General features: G+C 32.6%; 2 protein-coding genes across 4 annotated transcripts; one reads left to right on the forward strand and one right to left on the reverse strand.

Moving 5' to 3' along the window:
* Positions 1 to 1,134: 1,134 nt before the first annotated feature.
* LOC148603919 (cobalamin trafficking protein CblD-like) lies at positions 1,135 to 23,417 on the reverse strand. 2 transcript variants are annotated; one of them, XM_088552062.1, is made up of 8 exons: positions 23,146 to 23,417; positions 9,498 to 9,536; positions 8,879 to 9,011; positions 7,208 to 7,401; positions 6,705 to 6,789; positions 6,055 to 6,191; positions 3,501 to 3,587; positions 1,135 to 1,476 (listed from the first exon to the last, which is right to left on the reverse strand). In XM_088552062.1, the coding sequence occupies exons 2-8, from the start codon at positions 9,507 to 9,509 to the stop codon at positions 1,276 to 1,278; spliced, it is 849 nt and encodes a 282-aa protein (XP_088408188.1). In that variant the 5' UTR covers positions 9,510 to 9,536; positions 23,146 to 23,417; the 3' UTR covers positions 1,135 to 1,275. The 2 variants fall into 2 exon arrangements, with proteins under 2 accessions (XP_088408188.1, XP_088408187.1); XM_088552061.1 differs by lacking the exon at positions 23,146 to 23,417 and adding an exon at positions 12,960 to 13,092.
* On the forward strand, positions 13,146 to 19,913 carry LOC148603920 (mitochondrial protein C2orf69 homolog). Of its 2 annotated transcripts, none has more exons than XM_088552059.1 (2): positions 13,146 to 13,398; positions 17,030 to 19,913. In XM_088552059.1, exons 1-2 carry the CDS (start codon positions 13,234 to 13,236, stop codon positions 17,774 to 17,776), a joined length of 912 nt encoding a protein of 303 aa, XP_088408185.1. In that variant the 5' UTR covers positions 13,146 to 13,233; the 3' UTR covers positions 17,777 to 19,913. The 2 variants fall into 2 exon arrangements, with proteins under 2 accessions (XP_088408185.1, XP_088408186.1); XM_088552060.1 differs by lacking the exon at positions 13,146 to 13,398 and adding an exon at positions 14,615 to 14,670.
* Positions 23,418 to 25,286: the final 1,869 nt, after the last annotated feature.

Genomic DNA, 25,286 nt, shown 5'->3' on the forward strand with positions numbered 1-25,286 from the left:
AGATGATATTTTTGAGTCATTTACAGAGTTATCTCCCTTAATTCTGAAATCTACAGTGCATTCAAAATAAAATTTCAATCTCCTAAGAACATGGGTTATATGAAAAGCAGAATGTTCATTTCTGTTTACTATGGCAATTCAAACAAAATATCAAAAATAAAGATATGTAGGCTTTTTACCCATGAATCACATTTTGCATGATTCTTAGCTGGAGTGCTACCTTATGCCTTACTAGATGGACGACCCAAATTGATGCTTACCAGGTTTTAGCAATGTAGCAGGTGACCTTGCCAGAGCAGAATATACTTGCTCTTTCAAAGTACCTGATGGCGCTTCCGGTTTTTGGTGGGAGTTTGAATTGTATTTGCTTACGTTTCTTTGTGTGCTGTCCTGTTTTCCTTATCTTCAGTTTTTACCTATATTTTATTCTGTTGTTTACATTGTATATGTTAATTGTCTCTGTTTCCTGCTTTTAAGTTTTGGCCATGTCATTGGACTTGGATGTCTCTGATTTGTCCTTCTGTTCTGATGCTGCTGCTATTGACAAATTTCAAGTTGTCAGTCCCAGAAAATAACATTCAGCAAAGATCAATTCTATAGATCTATGTATTTTATTAGGCACTTCAATGATTGTTAGGGAGATATTTGTGTTAATTATTTGACCATTAATCAATGTTCGTTTTTGCCTGTTTTTGCCTTCTAATAGATGTCTCCCCGGCTCCTTAGTTAAAAGGGTTAAAACTCATAAAAAAATTCAGTAAATCATAAATTACTGGAATAATGCATGCCATTCTTTTATAAAACTATATATCATGTCATTACTACCAAAAAGTTTCATTAAATTTGTTGCAATAGATTCCCTTTTGGTTGTTTTTTTATTCTTGTCACATAAAAAAGGATTTAATTATCTTGAATATAGTAAAAACAATGAAAAATAAATTTGACATTAATTTTAGGTAAAGTTCATAAATGTATAACATCTACCTGTCATCTAGATTATTTTATATACATAGCTCTTACAAAATTTCATGGAAGTCTGACATCTTTCCCTAAAGTAAATTGTTCAGCATAAGCTAGACCCCCAAAATCTATAAACATTATTTTCTGTTGGCATATAGAAAGAGACTGAACAAAGAAAATGACAGATAATTTATTTTTGCATTCTTACATCACAATAGCACTTACTCACACTTAACAAATCTTTGAAGATATATACCATAACAAAGTCTTAATTAAAACCCAGACAACCCCTACGTGTCCTTCACACCAAGACCTTTACTTCTCCTTCATCTTCATAGCACTGATAATAGGATGGTCTAATGGAGCATCAGTGAACAATGACCCAATATAAGAATGGGTACCCCAAACATGATGTCTGATCACTTTACAACAACCAAGATCATCTATTTCAAAACCAAACTTTCTGTACCTTTCATCTGTTTCAAATAATGTCGCATTGGTATGGGGTCCAAGGTGCTGTTAACAAAAGGATATAAGTGAATACAGGTTATGCAAGAAATCATTTACAAATTCTTTGCAGTATCAATCCTGAGGATGCTTTTCCAGGGGTAAAAACTGGGAAAAAGAAGCTGGTAGCGCAGATCATATTTTTTGGTAATATTTTCTATATGTTCTAAAATCTATAACTAAATTTTACCTAAAGGTTTGGTAGCCCAGCTCAAAATCTAGTAGCCATGGGATAATAGGCAACTGTTAATTTTTATCATGAATTTTTTGTTGTTCTTTTTAGCATTAAGAGTTATGGTTATTCACACCAATACTTTTTGTTACTAGATTTTCCATATTTTCTCTGAGATTTAAAACATACTGTAAAATTTCACTTTAAAAAATGAGATGGTTAAGTTTATTTTAATATATATAGATAATTTCCAGACCCCTAAAACAATTTAAAGTCTCCCCTGTAATTTTTTTGTATCAATTTGTGAAATGAATATCTTGGATTCTTAAAAGAAAATTCATAGTCATTGAACTTTAAAAGAAAAAAGAACTTGCCAGCTAATTATCTCCCCTTATTTTTTAAAAAACATAAACATTTAAAAAATTATCTTCCCCTCAAAATGGTCTTCATTATACATGTATCAAATATATTTGATCATTTGAAATACATAATACTATACAAGTTTTAAAGATGCCAAAGAAAAATAAACACCAAGATTCATGTACCATTTAAAAGATATCAATTTGTAAAACCATTAGACACGAGACTACATAAATCGCATGCTGATCTTGACAATGATCAGATTCATTCTATGCCAGTTTTACCGAGTCTGCTATTGTGGCAAGGATATAATCCTTAAACTCCAATGCCCCAATTTTCAGTACTAGTGGTTGTTTTACAGATGTATAGTGTAGGTATATACACAAAACCAATATCATCTTTACAGAAGAAAACTGTTTCCAATTTTGGGTCCATTTAGTTCTATAGTCTTTGAGTACATTAGGAATAACCAACATTGATTTTTTATGCCCAAAAGAGATAACCTTTCAGTTCCATAGTCTTTGAGTACATGAAGAATAGCCCACACTGATTTTTTATGCCCAAAAGAGATAACCTTTCAGTTCTATAGTCTTTGAGTACATGATGAATAGCCCACATTGATTTTTTATGCCCAAGAGAGATAACCTTTCAGTTCTATAGTCTTTGAGTACATGATGAATAGCCCACATTGATTTTTTATGCCCAAGAGAGATAACCTTTCAGTTCTATAGTCTTTGAGTACATGAAGAATAGCCCACACTGATTTTTTATGCCCAAAAGAGATAACCTTTCAGTTCTATAGTCTTTGAGTACATGATGAATAGCCCACACTGATTTTTTATGCCCAAGAGAGATAACCTTTCAGTTCTATAGTCTTTGAGTACATGATGAATAGCTCACATTGATTTTTTATGTCCAAGGAAGATAACCTTTCAGTATCAGTCTTTGTATGAAACAGGCAAACTTTGTGAAATATGAAACATGTATGTCAAAAACCAACAGATCTTTTAAAAAATGTCACCCAAAAGCCGTCTTTTCTAATCAAAATGGCTATGAAACAAAGCAAAAATAAGGAATGTTTACAATAGGATGTTTGAAAAAAGGACTATTCAAGAATGATCTGTCTCTAATCTAAATTTGCATATTTTCCTTGTTTGGATCTGAAGTTGTTTTCTTAACATGTATCACACACTGTCTGATTCTTACAGAGACAAGTATTTTAAAAATATATCAATGGAGGCACAGTCGAGGATGATATATTCTCTGAATGTAGTACTCTGGTGAAACATCATCTACTACAGTGTTATATTGTATATTATACTGAGCAAACTAGGAAAATAATTTCCAGTCAATTTCCAGGGTGACATATTAGAGTGATCCATCTGGGCAGTTCATTATTCATCCAACAATTTTAAAGAAAAGACCATAATAACTAATACTGATTTTCCAATGGAAATTCTAGATTTCCATATGAAGTTTTATACAATAAACAAGAACTTACAGGTTTACCACAAGAAGGATCAATAAAATCAGCCCAATATCCTGCTTCCTCTAAGGCATAACAAATATGTCGAGCTCCGTCTATGAACTGTAAATAGATAATAAACAAAAACGTTCTATAACATCAACAAATCACTAACAATTATTACATTTGTATTACAAGACATTTATATAAAAAAATACATTTACTTTAAGCGCTTAACATTTAAAATAGATAAAAAGCACACACAAAATACATAAAATATCTAAAAAATACTCAAAATATCAATTGAAAACAGAAAAAAAATTACTGAATAAAAAATTCAAAATGAAAAAAAAAAAACAAAACTGATGTTCATAAAAATTATCTTGTGAGAAATAAAGAAACAAGAGGCTCCCAAGAGCCTGAATCGCTCACCTGGTTGAATTTTGCCTTAAAAGGGCAATAAATTAAACAAGATGTTGACCAACAATTTTGACTCAAGAAAACTTTGATAGGGTTTATCATAAGGATCATTTCAGTAAATGAAAGTCTAAATCTATCATAGTTTCCAAGACATTGGCTGAAAACTGAAAAAAAAAAAAAAAAAAACCTGTTATTTCCCCCTGTCAAGGGCAATAACTCTTATAAGAAAGCATCTGACAAATTTTATGCCTGAAGACTTTTGCAGTCCTAAAAATAAGAATCATTTCAGCTATTGTTAGAATTTGGCTAAACCTAACAGTTTTGGAAATATATGCGAAAAACTATTATCTGATCCCCTATGTTCCATTTTTAGTAACGGCGGGCATGCTTTTCGATGGATCAAACATCCCCACACCAGTTCTATGCCTGATACCCTAAGGAACATTCATACCAAGTTTGGTTGCAATTGGTCAAGTAGTGTCAGAGGAGAAGATTTTTGAAAGAAATAACATAAAAAATGGCAAAAAACGTTGAAAAAGGGCAATAATTCCAACATGGCTCCATAGATTAAAATGAAAATTTGACAGCAGATAGATCTCATCATGCTAAACACTTTTACCCTGTCAGAATTTGGCTAAACCTAACCATTTTGGAGATATATGCGAAAAACTACGTCTGACCCCTATGTTCTATTTTTAGTAGCGGTGGCCATGTTTTTTGACGGATCAAAACTTTCCACATCAGTTCTATGCAGGATACCTCAAGGACCATTCATACCATGTTTGGTTCCAATTGGTCATGTAGAGGAGAAGAATTTTTGAAAAATCGTTAACGACAACGACTGATGCCAAGTGACGGCAATAGCTCACATGGCCTTCGGCCAGGTGAGCTAAAAATGAGATCTTTATTACAGAAAAGTTTAAATAAAAATAAAAATATTAAAAAAGCAGATGTTTTAAAAATACTACCTGTATTTACACTCAAAAACATAGTAATTATCATAAGGTAAGTTAAAGTATAAAACAAAACCAAGGAAAAATAATATTTACACTTTTAAAATACTAATCTAAAAAAAAAAAAAAAAATCAATCAATATGTACCAAAAATATATTAAGCTTCGTCAATGAACAGTAAATAATGCACACTATATATAAGTCACTGGACATCAGAGGATTTTGATTGATTGATTACGATTTAACATCCTTTGGCAGATATTTCATGCATTTCAAGACAAGATTGATTTACATTGTACCATTCTCATCCTGCTCTGACATGCTGAGCCGGAATTTCATCGTGTTATCTCACAGAGGCAACAGCTTGCAGGTAGTTATCCCATCCCAAATTGGACACATTATTCTTACTCCAAGCGAACCAGTGGTCACTTTATCCCCTTGAATACTACATTTTGGCAGAGAAGAATTTACTACCAATATCAAAGTCTTTGGGGCGACTCAGCCGGGCATTGAACCAACACCATGAACTCTAACACATGAGTTGAGCACGCTACCTCGAGACCACTGAGGCTGTTGACATTAGAGGGATATCATACCAGGTAGTATCAGTACATTACAATACAAAATAATTTTCATAAATAGAGCAAAAACAACACAACTGAAAGAGTATTGATACATGTATGTAAAATAATAGGTGTTTATTATTGAAACTGCTTTTAATATCTTATGACAACTCCAAAAATGTCATTCACTGAGTTGTAAAGTTTAAGAAAGAAAATGGGCCAAAATAAAGGAGGGTTAACAGGTGAGTTAAAATCGAGAATTGGATTCCAGCTATGATAAAATTTGTCTGACTGAAGGCAATGTCAGATAAAATTTCATCTGGTAGTTTTCACATTTACTTGTTGACTGTGTAGGTAAAAAGTTTAATTAATATGAAAGTATTATTGTTCATTGGGAACCAATATTCATAGGTTTGGTAAATCATGAAATTTGGTTCCCAAAGAAAAAGCAATTTACCATTAGTTTGTATGAAAGAATTGTCAAATCCACAAGTTCAATTATCTGTGAACTGATCATTTTTTCCCTTAACCACGGAAATTGGCACCCACAAATAAAAGTTCTTTCACAGTATGCCATTACAGAACATCTGTAATGAGGCACTCTCAAAAAGATATGGAGGACCAAGGAATACTCTTGAAGTTTTTTTTACTTACTGCTGCTAGAAGCTCTTCTCTTTCATCCTCTACTTCAGGACTCCAGCCTGTCATGTCGTTGTGTGTTTTCTGACTAATAATTATAACAGTTAGGTTTGATTTGGTTAAATCCCTGGCTGGAAATAAATCTTGAACATCTGAAATAGAAAAAAATATCATTGAAATGGACTAAAATATCATTGTTATGGCATCCTTTGCAATGGACTAAAATATCATTGTTATGGCATCCTTTGAAATGGACTAAAATATCATTGTTATAGCATCCTTTGAAATGGACTGAAATATCAATGTTGTGGCATCCTTTGAAATGGACTACAATATCAAAACCCATCTTTTCTTTGAATTTTTCTCATGTTTATCTATGTCAAAATTTGTTTGAAATGATATTCAAATACAAGCCTATTTACTTTTTGTTTCTCAACTATAAATTTGGGGAATCAATTATTGATGAATAAAATTACAATCTTTACTTTATTTCTTTTACAAACATTCTCTCATTTGAGACCCAATTAAACTTGTTTTACAGTTATAGCTACTGGTATTGTGGTAGAGGTTAGAGTTCACATTATGGTATTGATGTTTGCTGCTTAGGACCATATGCAAATTGCTGGTAACATTAATTCACTCAATTTCTACTTTAAGTCTCAAACCTTTTTTAATAAGGTCTGGACACAGCTGGGCTACACATTCTAAGTTATCAGCAGCAGTGGGCTCTGGGGTGTAATGTTCTTCTATCTGGAAACAAATACATGTATATCAATTATATAAATAAAGGTTTCCGTAAAATTCTTTCTTTGAAAAAAAATAATACAAGTATTGTACTAAAATACAAGAATATGTATGGGACAAAATTTAGAAATCTTGATAAAATATAGGTCCATAAAAATGTAATTACTATTTATGGCTCTTAAGCAATTATTTCCAAAATAAAATAAAATATCATTCATAAACTAGAATAAATATACAAAACTTCAGTCTGACACAATGCACATGTAATGTAAGTGAGATTTTGCATTTACAAAAACTGATGAACTATAAACAGATTGTAGGACATTTAGTGAACACTTCAGGGCACCCACAGTGGTTAAACAAAAATAACTGCAAAATGTAAAATTGATATCTTAGTGAAAAAAGCTGAAAAAAAAACCAATACCCTTTCTTCGACTTGTTTTAATATTTCACTTCTCCTTTTTTCTGCCGTATCTTCTAAGAAGCTGTCAACATTGACTGGTTGTAAATTCAGAGGTCTAAATATTGGTGGGTTATTAATTCCAACATGCCCAGGAAGTGGAAATCTCCTATCTTGAGGTCCTAAAGGTCCAAGTTCTGTGGAAAATATTGGTGGATCTGAAAGGAATTGGAAATTAAATATCTATAAAAAGAGATTCAGTATGTCTTGATAGTCATTATTTTCTCAGAAAAAAAAACAAAAAAAAAAACATGTAATGGGACATTAAATGACTTGAACACCCAGGATTTCTCCATCACAATTCACCAAACTTTTCTCCTATATAATCAAGATAAATAACCTTGGATTTCGCGTACTTTGATTTCTTGAACACTCAACCGACTAGTCAGTCCGTTCTGTAATAAATCTTAAAGAATAACCCTCACTAACTTGAACTCATCAGCCATTTTGTCAGCTTGGGTAATAAAGCCAGCACTCCACAGTTTAGTTTAGTTTTGCACTTTTGGCTAGGGATGAAAAATGACATAAATGGAAACCGGTGGTTGCTATAGTGATTAAAAATGAAGAATCTATTGTTGATAAAACATTTTCTGAAAAAAGGGGACTTTTAAAAGTATTTTGCAATGTTTTATATATTTTCAATGTTGAAGGGGCTTTTTTTCAAAGACAATTTGACTTCATTGTGGAAGTGAAAGTAAGTCAATTTTTTACCATGCTAAATTTAATAAGTGGATTACAAAGTGAAATAGCTCAAAATCTAACCGGCGATGCCCATATGAGGAAGGGGTTTTTGAAGGGAAAAGTTTGAACAGTTTCATGGATTGAACTAAAAATTTCAGATATTTTGCGGGAAATTTGATATTTTTAAACCTGATTTTATGAACTTTTTTTGCAAATTTTCGCATATTTTTGCATGGTTTCTATGGTAACCCTATATGCTGTGGGTAATTTTTTTTTCCAGAAAATTTTTACTGCATCCTGAAGGCCTTGGCTTGAGCTATTTCTAGATATATAGATTTACAGATGCTTGACAATTTTTTAAAGTGATAAATGTTACAAAGCATCAGATTACAAGACCAAAATTAGGCAGTTCTACAATACTGTGGAGTGCTGGCAAAAGTGTGAAAAACTGAAACCCTATCATTAATCAAACTGACATTTTAGTTAATTACGGGTAATATTTAAGTCCTCACTCATTAGATAGTTTTAATCTAACATAGTACTGATTGAAATTTGAGAATGTCCTGAAGTCAACAAAAGCATCAAAGAAAATCAGATGAAAATCAGATGAAAACTAATTGACCAAGGAACTTGAACACTGAAAGTTTTTTTTAAAAGCAAACACAACATTTTTAATGTCCATAAATCAACATAACCTTCCGAAAGAGAATGAAAAATATCATAGAACTAACAAAACTTCGTAGGAAGTAAGCAATTTCTAACGATAAAGTCGAAATCGGACTGGTACCAAAAAATATACTGAAATCAACAAGCTATTTCTCGAACTCGCAATAACTCGAATACATTTCAATGGTCCCTTCAAGTTCAAGATACAGAGGGGTGACTGTACATGTATATCAGTTTCATATGAAGTCTTTTTTATGAAAAAGCAAGGCTGTATTATTTCTATATTACCATTATTGTAGTCATCAGAGTAGAATGTGGTGTGAGAATCACGTCCTGGGTAGGTAGAGAATGCACGGAAATGTTGCACAGCGGCATTTAGGTTGGGCAGGTAGGCTGTCACACGACCGGATCTTGGAAGGAGCTAAAAAGGGGAAAAATAAATCTGAATGATATCTACAAAACTTTGTAAGTAAAATTATTTGCACGTATCAATTCTAATGATAAAAATGTTAATTTATAGGAATTTGCGGATTTGACAACTCCATCATATCAATGAATGGAAAACATCCTTTTCCTTGGGAACCAAATTTTGTGGTTTAACATTTGATATTTTCATTAAAATTATTTTTATGGTTATTTTCTGAATTTCAAGTGGTTAATTTAACTCTGTTACCCAAACAGAATTTTAAATATGTCAATATTTCAGTCAAAATTTTATGTGATCTCTGAAAGTATTTACATGTAGGTTATACACTGATGCTTTTGTTACATTTCACCATATCCTTTCTTTTATCTATGGTAATAGTAAAACCTTCCATATTTTTTTTATAGATTGTAAAAAATGTAATACATTGTATAAACTTATACCAAAACAAAGCTTAAAATTCTATTGACAATAAGTTCTTACCCGTGCTGCCATTGAAGTGTATTCTTATGCTTTTAACTTCTAAAAAAGAAAAAACAAGGGCAAATAAATGTAATGTCATGCGAATGTAAGATGAAATAAATTCCATATGTAGGATAATGTACAATGTAAATATGTAACAAGGCCTAATCTAGAATGAGAAATGAGCAAAAACTTCTCTTTGTTTGTCAATATTGTTATTTTTCAAACATAATGTACTAAAACTTCCCATGTAATCTATGTTTAGGGCTTGATGTAAATGTACATGTAATCGATGTTTAGATTAGGTCTTGACAATGTAAATGTACATGTAATCGATGTTTAGATTAGGTCTTGGTGTAAATGTACATGGACATTAAAATATGCAACTTATATTCAATGTACATGAATATGTACATATCAGATTCAGACCTGTTTATGCTATTTTAAGACAAACTGTATTTGATGAAAATGGTTTGCAAAAATTTGAACTTTGTGTCATTTCAACAAGGGTATTGTGTTCACAATCCATAGAGCATAATTTGCAGCCAAATTTTGTAGAACTAATGCAAAATCATAATGGTAAACACCTCTTAAAATTGTGTATGAATCCTACGAACTTACTTGTAGCTTGTGTCTATTTCAATTTAAAACCCCAAACTTTAAAGATCCAGAAACAGACATAAGTTACATGATTCCAAAGTACATTTTTTACATGTATGATTTATTGGTCCCTTCATTTTATTTTAGGATATTTCATTCTTTATAAATATTGTTTGACTCTTACAGTAGCTTTTGTTTTTCAATGATTCTGTGTAATGAACAAAATCATTGTCCCTTTAGTCAGCATCTGGTTGCAGTTAGTCAACTAAGACATACATGTACAACATCTTGAAAAATATTATATTGGTCTGCTGGGTGTTTTATAAATCAGGTACATATGTAAACATAAAGAACTTAGCCAGCTGGGTGTTTTATAAATCAGGTACATATGTAAACATAAAGAACTTAGCCTGCTGGGTGTTTTATAAATCAGGTACATATGTAAACATAAAGAACTTAGCCTGCTGGGTGTTTTATAAATCAGGTACATATGTAAAAATAAAGAACTTAGCTTGCTGGGTGTTTTATAAATCAGGTACATATGTAAACACAAAGAACTTAGCCTGCTGGGTGTTTTATAAATCAGGTACATATGTAAACACAAAGAACTTAGCCAGCTGGGTGTTTTATAAATCAGGTACATATGTAAACATAAAGAACTTAGCCTGCTGGGTGTTTTATAAATCAGGTACATATGTAAACATAAAGAACTTAGCCTGCTGGGTGTTTTATAAATCAGGTACATATGTAAACATAAAGAACTTAGCCAGCTGGGTGTTTTATAAATAAAATACATATATAAAACATAAAGAACAACGGGATTAAGAATCCACTAAAGTTTTGACATAAGCTTGTCTGAGCAGTGCATGATAGTTAATTTCTGTTTTTTGTTTTGTTTTGGTGCTTTTAATTTTCCAGCTAACTATCTTAGATTAATCATTCTAGTTTGAGGTAACTTATTTTTTAAACAATCAACTCAAACCATTTTTTGTTTCACAGCATACATGTATGCATTGATGTCTAAAAGGTTCTGATTGGTTTTATAACTATATCTGTTTAAAAAAAACAAAAGATTATGCACTTAAACATTTTCTCATTGAAAAAAAACCCACTTTTTTTCAGTTACTGTAATTTATCTATGTATCAGAGAATAACTTTTCTAGAACCTACAATACATTGCATTTGAAAGTATAGATATTTTTATCATATAGTTTGTCAGGTACTGAACCTCACTGCATAAGCACGTGTGAAATACATGGACAAGAGTGTGGAGCTCTGTGGATGGACCTTGTTACCTTTAGAACTGAAGAGTGGCAGACACAAAATATTCCAATGGAATTATTAAAAATTTCCATAATTCTGGTCTTACAAAATGTGTCTGCTCCAAGCTCCACCCTCACTCTCGTCTCATGTGATTTCACAAGTAAACAATTCAATAAAACAGGATTTCCAACATAAAATGGTCAAAGCTTCAGTAAAAATGAAAATTTTAGTAACCAATATGCTATCGGCAAACAGAAAAATGAATCGAGAATAGAACTACATGTAGGTGTATGTCATGTAGGTAGTTGTGACATGCATCATTTCAACTTAAAAGTTGTGAGAAGCATTTGAAGTCAGGTATACTGCTTTCACCTCTTTCCGGTGTATAACTAGTTCCAGTGTATTATTAATATCCCTTTTTGTATGGAATTGATTGCACATGCTTGGGTCAGAGGTTGCTGACACTGAAACATGACCTGTTCCACATAACAATAACACAAGTTAAATTTTGCTGACATTCCAGGTAATTCTTAACTTTTAATCTCAACATAGAATATGTCAAACTATCCAAAAACCTTTGTATGCCATATTATTTAATCCCCTTTAGAATTGTAGAAAAAAAACACATGGAACCAATCAACTGATACTGATTTATCGTCTGCCATTTGCAAACCTTATCAAACAACAGTCAGGTGACCACAAGACGTTATTATGACACAGAAAAAACTTTGACTTACCTCAAAATCGTCCACTATCCCTCCCAACAACTATATAAAGAATGAACTATATTTAAACCTCTCACGATGGTCAACGTAATTATTTACTTAACAGATTAAGGGGATTCCAACGATGTATTTTGCTGATAAAAGCATCATATAATTTGTCTAAATTTGAACACAATTGACAACAGTACATGTATAATTGACAGCTGACCATAAATCAATTTTATTACACTTTTTGATTACCGCTATAACTTCGGTTCCCTTGATTACTCTTTAATAATTAAACACAAAGACAAAAAAATTGAATATAATATTTAGAAGTGGAAAGTAAAATATCTGAATTTCATTAACATTAATAACATTGGTCTCATCTTGACAGATCAGTAACTTGATCAGCCGATTATATTTTGACCACTGTATACTCTGTGGCACTGCTAATTCCCCAAATTTTTGTATGGCCCATTGTTCTTTCTTCCAGTCCAGTGAGTGTATATTAGTGTAATGTAAAGTCCCTGTCTAACCGGACATATAGTTATTCAAATAGAAAAGAGACGAGTTGAAGACTCAGAGAAAATTCAACGGTCAGGGAAGTGCACAATATATTTGGAAGAAAATAACAAAAACATCTTATAACAACCACAACAAAGTACAAAGTTATTGATGGTATAATTTAAATTGTTTTTTTTAATGATTAGGACTTCACGTTGCATCACGAAATCATGCTGCAATTTATTGTTTAAAATATTCCCGGACACAGTTCACATCTTTTTTAGTCAATTTAGATGCAATGTTCGCTCTGATCTTTCGCAGGAAGCCCCCGAAAATCTACAATTCGTTTAATAATGGTATCTCTTTAATTAAACATAACCGTACATTCGTGCAAATTTTGCTACATTACCCTGATAAATGGTGAAATTGCATCAAACGTCCCTGACAATTACTTTTATTTTTGTGACCTTGGCCTTTTTCGGAACTCTCTTGATTTTCCTATAACTTTCAACCTAAATACCGGAGAAAAAACTTCAGGAAACAGTCTATATCATAAAAGCGTTTGAAAGAAGGGAAAACTGGTTTAAAAAAAAACAATACAAAATGACCCAGAAAAGCTGTCTGCAACTCTGGCACGCTCAAAATATTTATTGAGTTTTCTTACTTCTTTGTCATTTGCAAGAATGACAAGTAGCAATGCGATGTCAACAGTGACTAGCCAAACCAAATTAACAGTCCAGCGTCACACTAATGTAACTGGTGACCAAGGAAAACAGAATGATTTGATACTTAGTTATACGCATGGGAAAATTAAGACAGCTGTTATTTTCTTTGGAGGGGATGTTCAGGTAACTGTCCATAATGTCATTTGCTTTGTCAAGATAAGATTAAGTTAAATTACTGGTTGTGTGTTAAAGGATGGTACATTTTGTAATTTAATCTAAACTTAAAGTAAAGCAGGCTTAACCTTATGTTACTCCAGCAATGCTAGAGGTTGACTGGCAAGCTATTTTCGGACTTGGTGCCATCCTAACCTCTAGCAACTGACATATTGAAAGCCACCACAAATGTGAATTAGCTGAACATATGTTTTAAAATGTTTTAAATCTTTTTATTTACATAAAAGAAGTTTAACCTAACATAGATCCAGCAATAAATTCCTATTTTTTGTAAATGCCTAGTAAACATTTGTAATGAAGACAGTTGTCGAAGTGACCAGCAATTTTGAATTAGGTAAATAATTTTACGGAATACAATATATGTTTGACAAAACGAACTTAAATTTGGTAAAGGCAATCCACTGTTGAATTTAATATATTTGTTTCACAAATTTTAAAATCTGTAATTTTATCAATCGGAATTACAGATTCAAAAAGCTAAAAACCAAATATGAAATCCATTTTAACTGCATTTACAAAGGATTTCCAGGATTGCTGAATTTTCTCATCAGGTAGGTCATTTGTTATTCTTCAGTTTACCACTCCCATCTTATGCTAAAGACACTGTTTAAAATGTTTTCAATGGTAAACAGTTTACTATAATTCTGCCGATTTCAAAGAATGTTGGAACTAGCGTTATGCAGTATGGCGTTCAGAAGTAAGAGGTTGGGGTATGAAGGAACAGAATTCCAACCTGTTACGTTGTAGGAGTAAACCTTATGTATATGATGATTGTATGGGTTTTTCATTCACCTAACACTACGGTAAGGTCTAATCCCTTTTGGGATTTAGTGTCCAGAGTCCATTGTTGCATCAATTCAGTTGATATTGCAATGAATTTGCAGTCAATAAGCTTGAATGATATGTACAAAATGTGTAAATATCAAGATTTCCATGATAACTTTTCTTTTAATTGATTTATACTAAAGTATATATAGTTTTGTTCTGAATATTCTGTATTTCTAAATTAAGATTTTTTAGGGATTGATTGAGATGAGGATTGATAATTCAAATACAGTTAGTTAACTTCACTTAAAAACTCAATGATAGTTGAAAATGAACTTTGATTTGATAACATGAACAAATTAAATATAGACATCAAAATTCTGCTCCTTTAGGTACTAGTTGAAAAAAAGTTCACTGGTCAGAATGGTTCTATGATTTTATGACAACATTACCCAAGTAAGTTTGCAGACAAGCAGAGGGAGAGAGTTCAGAGCATTAAGATATGAGTTTTTGTGGGTAAAAAAAAGTTATAAATAGGAAGGGAAAATTGGGCAGAACAAAAATAATTGTTTTACCTGTTTAATTCTAAAATTGTGCCTTGTAAAGACATATTTAAAGTAACTGCTGCGCTACAGTGTTTTCAAATGTAAGCAAATCAGCGAAAGTAATTCAGCACACACTGTAAATGCATGTACTTCCTGTGATTGATATCACATGCCAATGGAAAGCACATGCAGACATTATATGTAAGACAGTCATATGCCAGAGCTATATCCAATTTAGATTAAATCAAGATTGACCTGACATGTTCCAATCTCCAGAAAAATGACCGAAGAAACAAACACTTGAGTTTCACTTGAAACAGTCCACCACTAAATCACCTATTGCTTATCAACTTGAATAGATGTGGGGGATATTTCAAAACACTACCTTCACTTTAATTATCTAGATCCATCCATGCTTTACATTATTTCCAAGTGCACAGATTTGCCTGTTTTCTGAGGGAAAATTGTGGTGAAATATTTGTGAAAAGGTAATAATGAACCTTAAGATATGGACTATTTGATATGGCTAAAGGGGTACATTCTAAGGCTGATTGAATTTGTTACTAGCCTGTCAGCAGTCTGGGGTTCTTAGCTTCAGTGGTATAACCACATGATTCAAATCATGATCTAGCTCCCATTAGAGAGTATCCTAAGACAGAGCAGTCATTCAACATAGAAAAGAAATCATGGAAAGGATAGTTTCTATATGCTCGTCAAAGACTGATTGTATCAGGGTATACAAATGTCCTTTTGTCTTTCTGTCTTTACATGTTGCCCAGTAATTTGAGAGCTGCTTGCTCAGTAAACTTGCTTTTGTTACTTTGTGTGTATGATATTAGTTACTTTATGTTCTTTGTTGTGTATGTCTGTGTTCCATATCTGGTCTTTGTCCCTGGATTACATTCATTTGATTACCGCTATAACCTTGGTTCCCTTGATTACATTAAAACTGTCTTATGGTCTGTATATATTTTGGAAGAGTAATCAAGGGAACCAAAAAAAAGGGAGAGTGTCAAGAGTTTACATGTCATCCAAAATTTTAGATATGGCATTTTTTGATATACTTCTAACTACACACATTTAGCTGGAAGAGCCATGTAAGCTATTGCAATTACCTGGTGTCAGTCATCATCATTGGATTATCTCCCCTAAATCATTGTCTAAAAACTTTTTTTCAAACATCTCTGAAGGGAAACTACTTGACAAAAAATCTGTCATTGTTGTAATGATCTTTATGATAAAAATCTACAAAACTGTCCATTGTTGTAAGGATATTTCTTTTCCAGAATTATTGCTTTTGAAGCACAAGAAATGACATTTTTTGTATTTTTTCGCCAGTTTCTTTAAGAAAAATTTGTAATTAATAAAATGAGCCTGAAGATAAGATATTTTTTATTTGCCCTTGGGTATGATAATGCCTGCAAAAGTGTTACAATTGGTGAAGGACAACTCCTTGTTAGAGTAACTGAAAGGCAGATAATGACAGTTTTGGCAGAGTTTCATATCTTGAAACCATAATAGATAGACAGAGACTTCCAATGGTGAAATGATACAAGTTGTGATAAGGCCTGCAAAGTCTGAATGTTGTAGGATAACTCCTTTTCAGATTTATTGCCTGTGGAAAGAAAAAAATAACTTTTTTTCAGTTTTTAGCCAATATTTTGATATGATAAAAAAATAGAATGTTTTGATTGATGAAATGATCCTCATGACCACCCTACAAAAGATTTGACGGAGTGTCAGTAAGAAAAGACAACTTTTAAAAGTGATTGTCCTTGATAGGTAAAAAGTTAGCCATTTTAGTAGTGTTTGGCTGATATAAATATTAAGAACCGTAGCAGATAGGTAGGGAGTTTCAATTTGTGGTATTTGTTAATAATGTTAAAAAATTGAGTGCGAGGTGAGCAATTTAGGCCCTGTAGGCTTATAGTTTTTGATAAGAAATTAGCTGTTCTTAGCAAAAACTTCAGTGTAACATTTAACTTATTCTTACTTGACTATAACATACTAAAATACTCCAATATGGTAATACATGTACTGTTGTACTACATTAAGTCTGTAACAAATATGCAGATTGGTATCATTCCATTACCAAATACTTGAAAATTCAGACTAGTATGTGTCTTGTCCTTTCAAATCATCATAAATACATTGTATTGCATTTTACATTTTTACCAATTTACAAAGTGTTATCTTGAAGTGATTAAGGCCGAATGGAGCTTAGTTTTTCCTAATGAAACAAACAGTTTTATTTTATCCTTTATTTGCAGAATTATCCTGAAAGCATGGACCAGCATCAAACCAACAAACTTTACAGTCAGTGGAATTTAGAAGCAACAAGTAGAATTCTTGCTAAACGTTTTCCAGAAAGTTTAGTGATAGTTGTGAAACCAAAAGAAATGTTACTGAATACATTCAGTATCTACTCAAACTTTGTTGAATTTGATCAAGATGGCCTGCCTGCCCCATTCATAGAATCTTCCTGTAGTGCATTGGATCATTTATCCAAGTTGTATGCCAAGGCTTGGGAAGAATATAGCAAATCAAAAACAGATACATGTGATTCTAAAGATGATAGTGAGTTTTGTAAAGACTCTACAAAATCTAGCCAAATAACCTCTTTTCAAAATATTCCAATTTCATTGGTTGGGTTTAGTAAAGGTTGTGTCCCTTTAAATCACCTGATGTTTGAATTATTGACAAGACCAACTATTCCAGAGACATTCACAACCAACATAAAATCTGTGTATTGGCTAGATTCTGGACACAATGCTAGGAAAGATTTATGGATAACAAATGACAAGGTTTTACAGTTATTAGCAGCAAGTCCATATGAACTTTTTGTACATGTCTCGCCATACCAGGTTAAAGACCCAAACAGACCTTGGATTGGCAAGGAGTATAAACAGTTTCTACGTATTCTGAGGTCATATAAAGCCAATATAAAGGAGACAAAGCATCATTTTGAAGAACAAGGATCTTTAGAATTACATTTTGAAATCTTGAAGGAATTTTGACAATTCTGTTATGCTATTTAGATTAGAAAACTTTATAAAAACCATCAACTTAGCAATTGAAATTTTTTTTTTGTCTTTTTTTAAACCCTGCAAACAAAGTCTATCTGCATATTTTGTAAGCACAACTCCTCCTTAACCACTTAACAAATTTTGATGAAACTTTACTGGAATTATTAGCATCATATGTAATATTCATAATGGAAAAGATTAATGTCTGATGCCTGCAAATGGAGACATTTTAACTTGAGGGTTTTGTATGTTAAAACTGTGTAAGTACAACAACTGCTAAACCACTCAGAGGATTTTAATGAAGGTTTAAAGAAAGGTTGTGCATTGTATGTAGATTTGCATGCAGATAAATTTTGTCTGTAACCTGCAAAAGAAGATCACTCAGCTTAAAGGTTTTACCTGATAAGTTATATCAAGCACAACTACCTCTCCTAAACCACTAAATGGATTTTGATGAAATTTTATAGGAAGATTAGGCATACTATGAAGATGTGCATGAAGGAAATTGTTAATACAAATATTCCAATGATATAAATATTATGTGTGGTTTCAGGTGACTGAAAGGGGAGATAATGTAATTTTCGGGTGTAGATCTTTATTATTTCTTCAGGGTGAAAAGGCCACCTCTCTATGTAACATAGTACCATAAAAACACAATAAAACTAGATCTATGCATTGTAAGTGCATCATCTTTGTGTATATTGATCTAGAATAGCCATTAATTAGCTGTACTTTAAAATCATATTTGTAATTTACTACAAAAGCATTTGAATACTGTATAGGTGTCTGAGGAATTGCCTTAGAAAAGGTATCTGGCATGAATTTAGGCTGGGCCTGGGGGACTCCTGGACTCCTGGCGTGCACCTTCCCTAAAATTGAGAACCTTTTTTTGCATGAGCTTCATTTTTCACAAATTCTACCTACATTTTTTTTACCTGCTTTGTTTGGCATTTTATTATTTTAACAAAACAACAATTGACATGGTGAATAAGTTATCAAAGAGAAAACAATCCCCCAGGATGAATGCCATCCCACCCCCCTCCCCCCAACCTGAAATACTGGATCCAACCTTGAAAATTTGAATTTCAGTGTTGTTTATTCAAGTTTTGTGAAAAAAAATTTATAAATAATTTTATATTTAGTACAATGATTTTCGAATTCTTATTTTCCTAGCTTTGCAATGTTACACAGTTTTAAAGACCTCATTTGTCATGGAGTCAAGCAGCAAGAAATATTACAGTCTTTATTTGAAAAATGAAAATGAGAAAATCAAAAAGATCAATTATTCTCTCTTTCTTTTTTTAAACTTGGAAAATTAGGTTGGCTGTTTTGATGTATATTAGAAGTAAATGAAAAATAACTGTACTTTGGAAAAATAGTTGAGCGCTTAAGTATACATCAGAATTTTTATTAATGAGAAAGTTTGAAATTTATTTTCACTTTTCCATGTGCAAAATTTACAAATAAATAATGTAACTTTTCATTGGCTAAATTTCACTTGCCACAGATAACAAGAAGTGTTAATCCTACAGCCATGGTTATCATTTGTTTTATGTTGGCATGCAGTTTTATATTTATCTATATATTCATGTCTGGGTATATTGATATTTGTGTGTTAATGAATTGATTAGAACAACTAACATATTTTTTAGCCTGTGTTACAGTGAGTTGACTTTGATCTCTGACCTTGTTGAAGCCAAATACCTCTTCATCTATTTAATTAGTAAACTTAAACTCTGTGGTCATTTAAATGTGCAGTGCTGTAGGAGGATTTTTCTTTTTCATGTGCAAAAATAAACCTGTTAACAGTTTCAGTATGTGACCACTGGAGTGTGATAGAATAAAACTCCTGTACTGGTGAAGTCAGTGTTCAAGTAACATCATTTTGTTTTCCCATTAGTTATAGTTCTCTAGAAGTTTATGTTACATGTAATCATATTTTAGGGAGAAAATAAGTCATGACACTTTGGATAATATGATCATTCTGTTACAGATTTTGTAATTTTATTTTTGTGTAATGAAGTCCTTAGTGTATTTTTTTCACCTGAGCTAATGCTAATGTAATTTCAGTGAATTTGATGAGAAGTTAGTCCAAGTCTTTGTAGTAATAAAACATATACAGAAATGATACAGCTTTAATCATTCTCCATAAAGTCAATGTTATTCCACTTTCATCCCAAAGTTATGAGATCTTGAACTTTTTTCTTTGAAGTTGTCAACTATCAAGTCTTTCCTGTAGGTAAAAATCTCCTCCTACCTTGTAACAAAAGTTCTCCTACTTTCAGCTATTTTAAAGAATAACCAAGGGAACTAAGATTCTAGCGGAAATCAAAAGAATGTAATTCAGGGGCGAAGACCAGACATGGGAAACAGACAAACACAACAAAGAACATAAAGTAACTAAGATAATACATACAAAGCAACAAAGGTAAATGAGCAACTCAGACTCCACTAAAAACTGGGAGCATGGACCAGGTGTACCAGTACGGTAAGCGTCCTCTGCTTTACTAGAAACACTCGCCGAGTTGCTCATAAAAAGTCAAGTCCGGGATAGACAAAAGAGGAAAGGAAAACCATGACACATTGAACAAATCAGTTTTCATGGTGCAGATGGATACACGGTAACAATCCACGAGTTCATGATGACGACTATAAAACATCTGTAGTGATGACTTCAATCTTGTGGCAACATAAAACAGTCTCCGGGACAAGTTTGCAATGAGTGCAAAAATGGTCATTTCCTCAGAGGAAATTCACAGAAAAATGCTTACTGTGCTTAAAGGTTAAGCAATATTAAATAGTATCCTGTCCATTTTTTCCCTCCATATGTGTGCGCATCTTACTGAAAAAAAATTTTGTGGCTATGACTTAAGATGGCTATGACCATTTTTGCACTCACAGGAATTGCAAACTTTTTCCGGAGACTGTTCTGTAGCAATATAATCATGTTCCAGTAGCCTAACTGTAAGAAGTCTAGTGCAATACAAACATTCTGCAACCTCTGGCATAACACGAGTTGTAACTTATCAGTTGTGATATGAAGACTTCATACGCAGGTGCTGAAGGGATGTTGCAACAGATGAAAGGAAAGTTTTTTTGAGGCTGACTTCACAGTATCTAGTATCCTAAATCTCAAGTTATTACTGGTAGATGCGATGTATCAAATTCCCGAAACTAGGATTGTTTTACAATAACACTTCATCTATATAGCGGAAACTGAGATTAAAGGATCTAGCTAAACGATGTTCTTTCTTTCGGATCAGATCAGCTATAAAGTCAGCCTCATATGAGTGAAGGAATAGGTCAGCAAGTAGAGGAGCACAATTTGTTCCCATTGGAATGCCGACCGTTTGTTTGAAAACACGTTCACCACACTGGACAAATATGTTGTCGATAAAAAATTCCAGCATTTTGAAAACATCTATATGTTTGGAAAATGATTTGGAATTATTTTTTTTACAAAGTACGAAAATCCCTACCAAGAACTATATACTTGTATCTAGGTGTACCATCTTTTTTTCGAGAAACAAAGATGTATAATGTTTTTGAGTCGAGATTTTAACTGAGTATGAGGAATAGAAGTATACAGTGTTGAAAATCACAGGTTTTAATGCTATTATATTCTGATAATATACTTAAATTGAGGATCTTCAAAAGATCTTTCGAATTTTCAGGATCAACACTGAATTAATACCACTACGGGAGTAACAAGTGTTGTGACAGGACTGCAGACCATCTCTGACAGCTGTGAGTATAGATTTGAAAAGTTTTGAAAGAGGTTTGGTGGTACATTTTGCAGATCCGGCTATGTAACGTTGTTTGTATGGATTCTTGTGGAGTTTAGGAATTCAGTACGTAGACGGTAAATCACAATCATCGTCCTTGGTAGAGAGATTAAAAGAGGATAGCATAATTTTTGGTCTTCCACAATATCTTTTCCTTGGAGAGTGTAGTTGGAGTATAGGTCTTATCACTGCTATTATTTTCTACGTCTACCTGCCTAAATGAATGTGTCTATTTAAATGACAACATAGTTTAGGCTCCATGTTACTAATTCAAAAGATGAATTAATTCAGCAAAACTGGTATTTACCTTGGATTATAGCAGTTCAATAAGGTCACACTCAACTCACTGTAATTAACAGATTTGATGATAAATCGCTTCAAAGGTATCAGGAATCGATCTCTGTCGACAAAGATTCCTCAAAGGAATAAAAAAAAGCCATTTCGCTGCAATCTGGTGAAAAAGGGAGAATATATATGCTGGAAAATTTGATTAATTATAAACAAATATAACTTCAAACTGCTTGAGCGGACCCACTCTTAGGTCAGTTACTGGTTCCTTTCGGATTTCACCACTGCTAAATATGAGTCAAACTATTCGTAAGTCACTGTGCCCTTATATAATTATCATATACGTTATGTATGACATTAACTTGGGAAAATAGCATGTGACTTGTGACTTTAGATGTTTTCCAGATATGCACAGGCAAAGCAAAAGGATATTTCATGGCAAAATATATGTAAACTTCTCCAATGATGTATTGTGGGCCTCCCATTGTTAGATTGATAAAAATAACCCACAAATAGAAACTATTTAGATTTCCTATGCATTACTAGTTCGAGGATGGGCAGCACAATTGGATGTAAAAGACAATAATGTGTTTATTATCAAAAGAAACGAAACACAAGTATAGTATTCAGAATGTAACAACCTAATGTAGAACATTCAATTTCTAGAGGGTATTAAAAATGAAGACATTTGTGAATTAATCAAAATATTATTGTTGTCAACCCATATTTCACTGTAGCTAACACCGACTACACAGTTGTAGTGATCAATCGTGTAGCATGTAGTGGCACATAAAAAACTTGTTCAAGAGTAATCAAGGGAACCAAGGTTATAGCGGTAATCAAAAGAATGTAATCCAGGGACAAAGACCAGACATGGAAAACAGACACACACAACAAAGAACATAAAGTAACTAAAATCATACATACAAAGTAACAAAAGTAAATGAGCAACTCGGACTCCACTAAAAACTGGGAGCGTGGACCAGGTGCACCAAGGATGAGTTCAAAACTCTGTTAGAAGTATGCTTATCAGGGGCGTGTCCAGGATATTTGAAAGGGGGGGGGGGCGTAGAATAAAATTTTTGGACCTTTTTTGGCTTAAAAACATAAAATAACCCCATTTTAGACAATTTAGCTGAAAATACAACCCCTTTCGTCAGAATATACCCAGTATTTTATATATAGTAATATACCCCCCCCCCCCGGTATATTTAGAATGGCTATGGGGAATCGAAGTTAGTGTCACACAAAACAACCAAAATTCATGTATTATACTGATTTACTTACCGTTTTGGTTGTTTAAAAAAGGTGTCCAAGACACCTTGATACGATTTTAAGGTCTTTTGACGTTTTGTTTTTGACATCGACATCTTTGCGAATTCTTTATCACATCAACAACAATGGATACTAATCGCAGAGTCGAACACGCCGGACTCCGAGAAACGAAATTTTACGGTTGATGATGACCCATCAAATTGGGGAATCAGTATAAAAAGAAATCAGAGTATGTGTTTAATTAATGAATATGATAAATTGCCATCATTCAATACAATACTAGCAGATTATAACGATAGTTTTTTTTTTTGTTTTTTTTTAAAGGGGGGGCGTACGCCCATTACGCCCTTACCTGGACCCGCCCCTGCTTATTGAAATTTTCCACAAAAATAATTTGAAAATAAAAACGGCATTGATCACCACCATGAACGTTAAAGCCAATAACATTTGACGGAAACATGAGCTATCGACTCATGAAAAGTTGTAGTAAGTGATAGACTCTTAGTTAGAATATGAGAAATTGTTTTAATACTCATACCTTAAGTTTTTGTTTTAGTTTTGAGTAAATATCGTTACATGGGAAGAAAATGAAAGCCTTGTTTGTACATTAAGTTTCCTTCTATTGTGTATCATATTCCTTTCAGTAGCTTCAACCATTTTAAAATCAAATGAATTTCTAGATTTTAGTATGTGAAGTCAAAATCATATCTTTTATGAAATAGAATGTTTAAAGTTGTGTCCATAAATTATGTGCATGTTAAAAAAGGCGGCTTTTGTGCAGATTTCCATAATATCGAGAATGCAAATATTTTTTTATTAAATTGGCCCTGATGGATCTCCGAGAAAATGACCCAGATTGTAATAAGATATTATACGAGTCTTACATATCCTAATGTCAATAGTGTTTGACACGTGCCGCGAACTTGCATTATTGTTGCTAGAATATTACTGGATTATACTCACTTGCAATATGGTGGGTGCCGCTGGTGGAGTAGGACATGCTTACCCTTTCATCTAATTTAGTAAATTTTACATTCAGCTGAAACATATAAGACAACTATCAACTCTAACGTGTATTGGAAAATTACACCAAATAATCTTTGCAATTCTGTTAATACTACTTTTTTGGAACGATCGAAAAGATCTAGTGCTAACAGTACTTTGATTGTGATGAAAACAGTAGTACGAGGGAAGGAGAGAGGTTCTTAATCCCCACTCCCACCCCCTTGACCACCACGTCACCCCCTCCTGACTATCGCTTATCAACCTCTTTCATTTTTACCATTTTACCTCAGGTTATTGTTCCCTATCGTAATCACCTCTTTCTTTTTTTTTCGCTCCCCGTTCCCCAACCTTTTTGCCACCGCTCACGCCTCTCCATCCCACCATTCCCCGTCCTTTCTTTACCGATTCCCGTCCCTTGCCCCTGTCCACCCTGTATTTTACATGTAACAGCAATATACCTGACTATAACATTCTTATATAACACAAAGCTAACATTTAAACACATAATTTTAATTGAAACTATCACAGAAGCTCCTAATATATAAAAAAGAAGAGAAATGGAATATACATGAGAAATACACAATAATTCAGTGAATATTATACAACGTATTGGGCAAATTGCGATTTGTTTCACAGGATAAAATAAACCAATAAATCGGGACAAATCAAGTTTTCAAGAATGAATCCTCGAATCCTCTAGAATGGAAGCATAAAATAGTAAAAATACACTATGCACCTACACGTAATTAAATCTTCACTTGATATACATTCTTTCTTGTAAAAACACGAAAATGTTAAGGAAAGAACAATAACTACACCAAATATCAAAGAACAACAAAAACAATAACAAAACAAAACAAATAACAACAACAAAAAAAAAACAAAAACAAAAACAAAAAACAAACAAACAAAGACGAAAACAGATAAAAACGCAAAAATTGTCCTAAATAAAAAAAAAATGCAGGTTTTGTTTTATTGGATGATGTTGCAGGGACGAAACTGCCAGTTTAGCCTTTAGTTATATATAACCAAATAAACTGGTGAACAAATAATAAAGAATCACAAAACATAATCAACATTTTTAAAAGATGAGATGAATATTATTAAACAAACAAAGGAAATGTTAAAATAAGCACACAGACCATACA

This window comes from Perna viridis, chromosome 11 (assembly GCF_037379345.1).
Source record: "Perna viridis isolate PV_CMFRI_1.1 ecotype Kerala chromosome 11, ASM3737934v1, whole genome shotgun sequence".
Taxonomy (NCBI): Eukaryota; Metazoa; Mollusca; class Bivalvia; order Mytilida; family Mytilidae; genus Perna; species Perna viridis.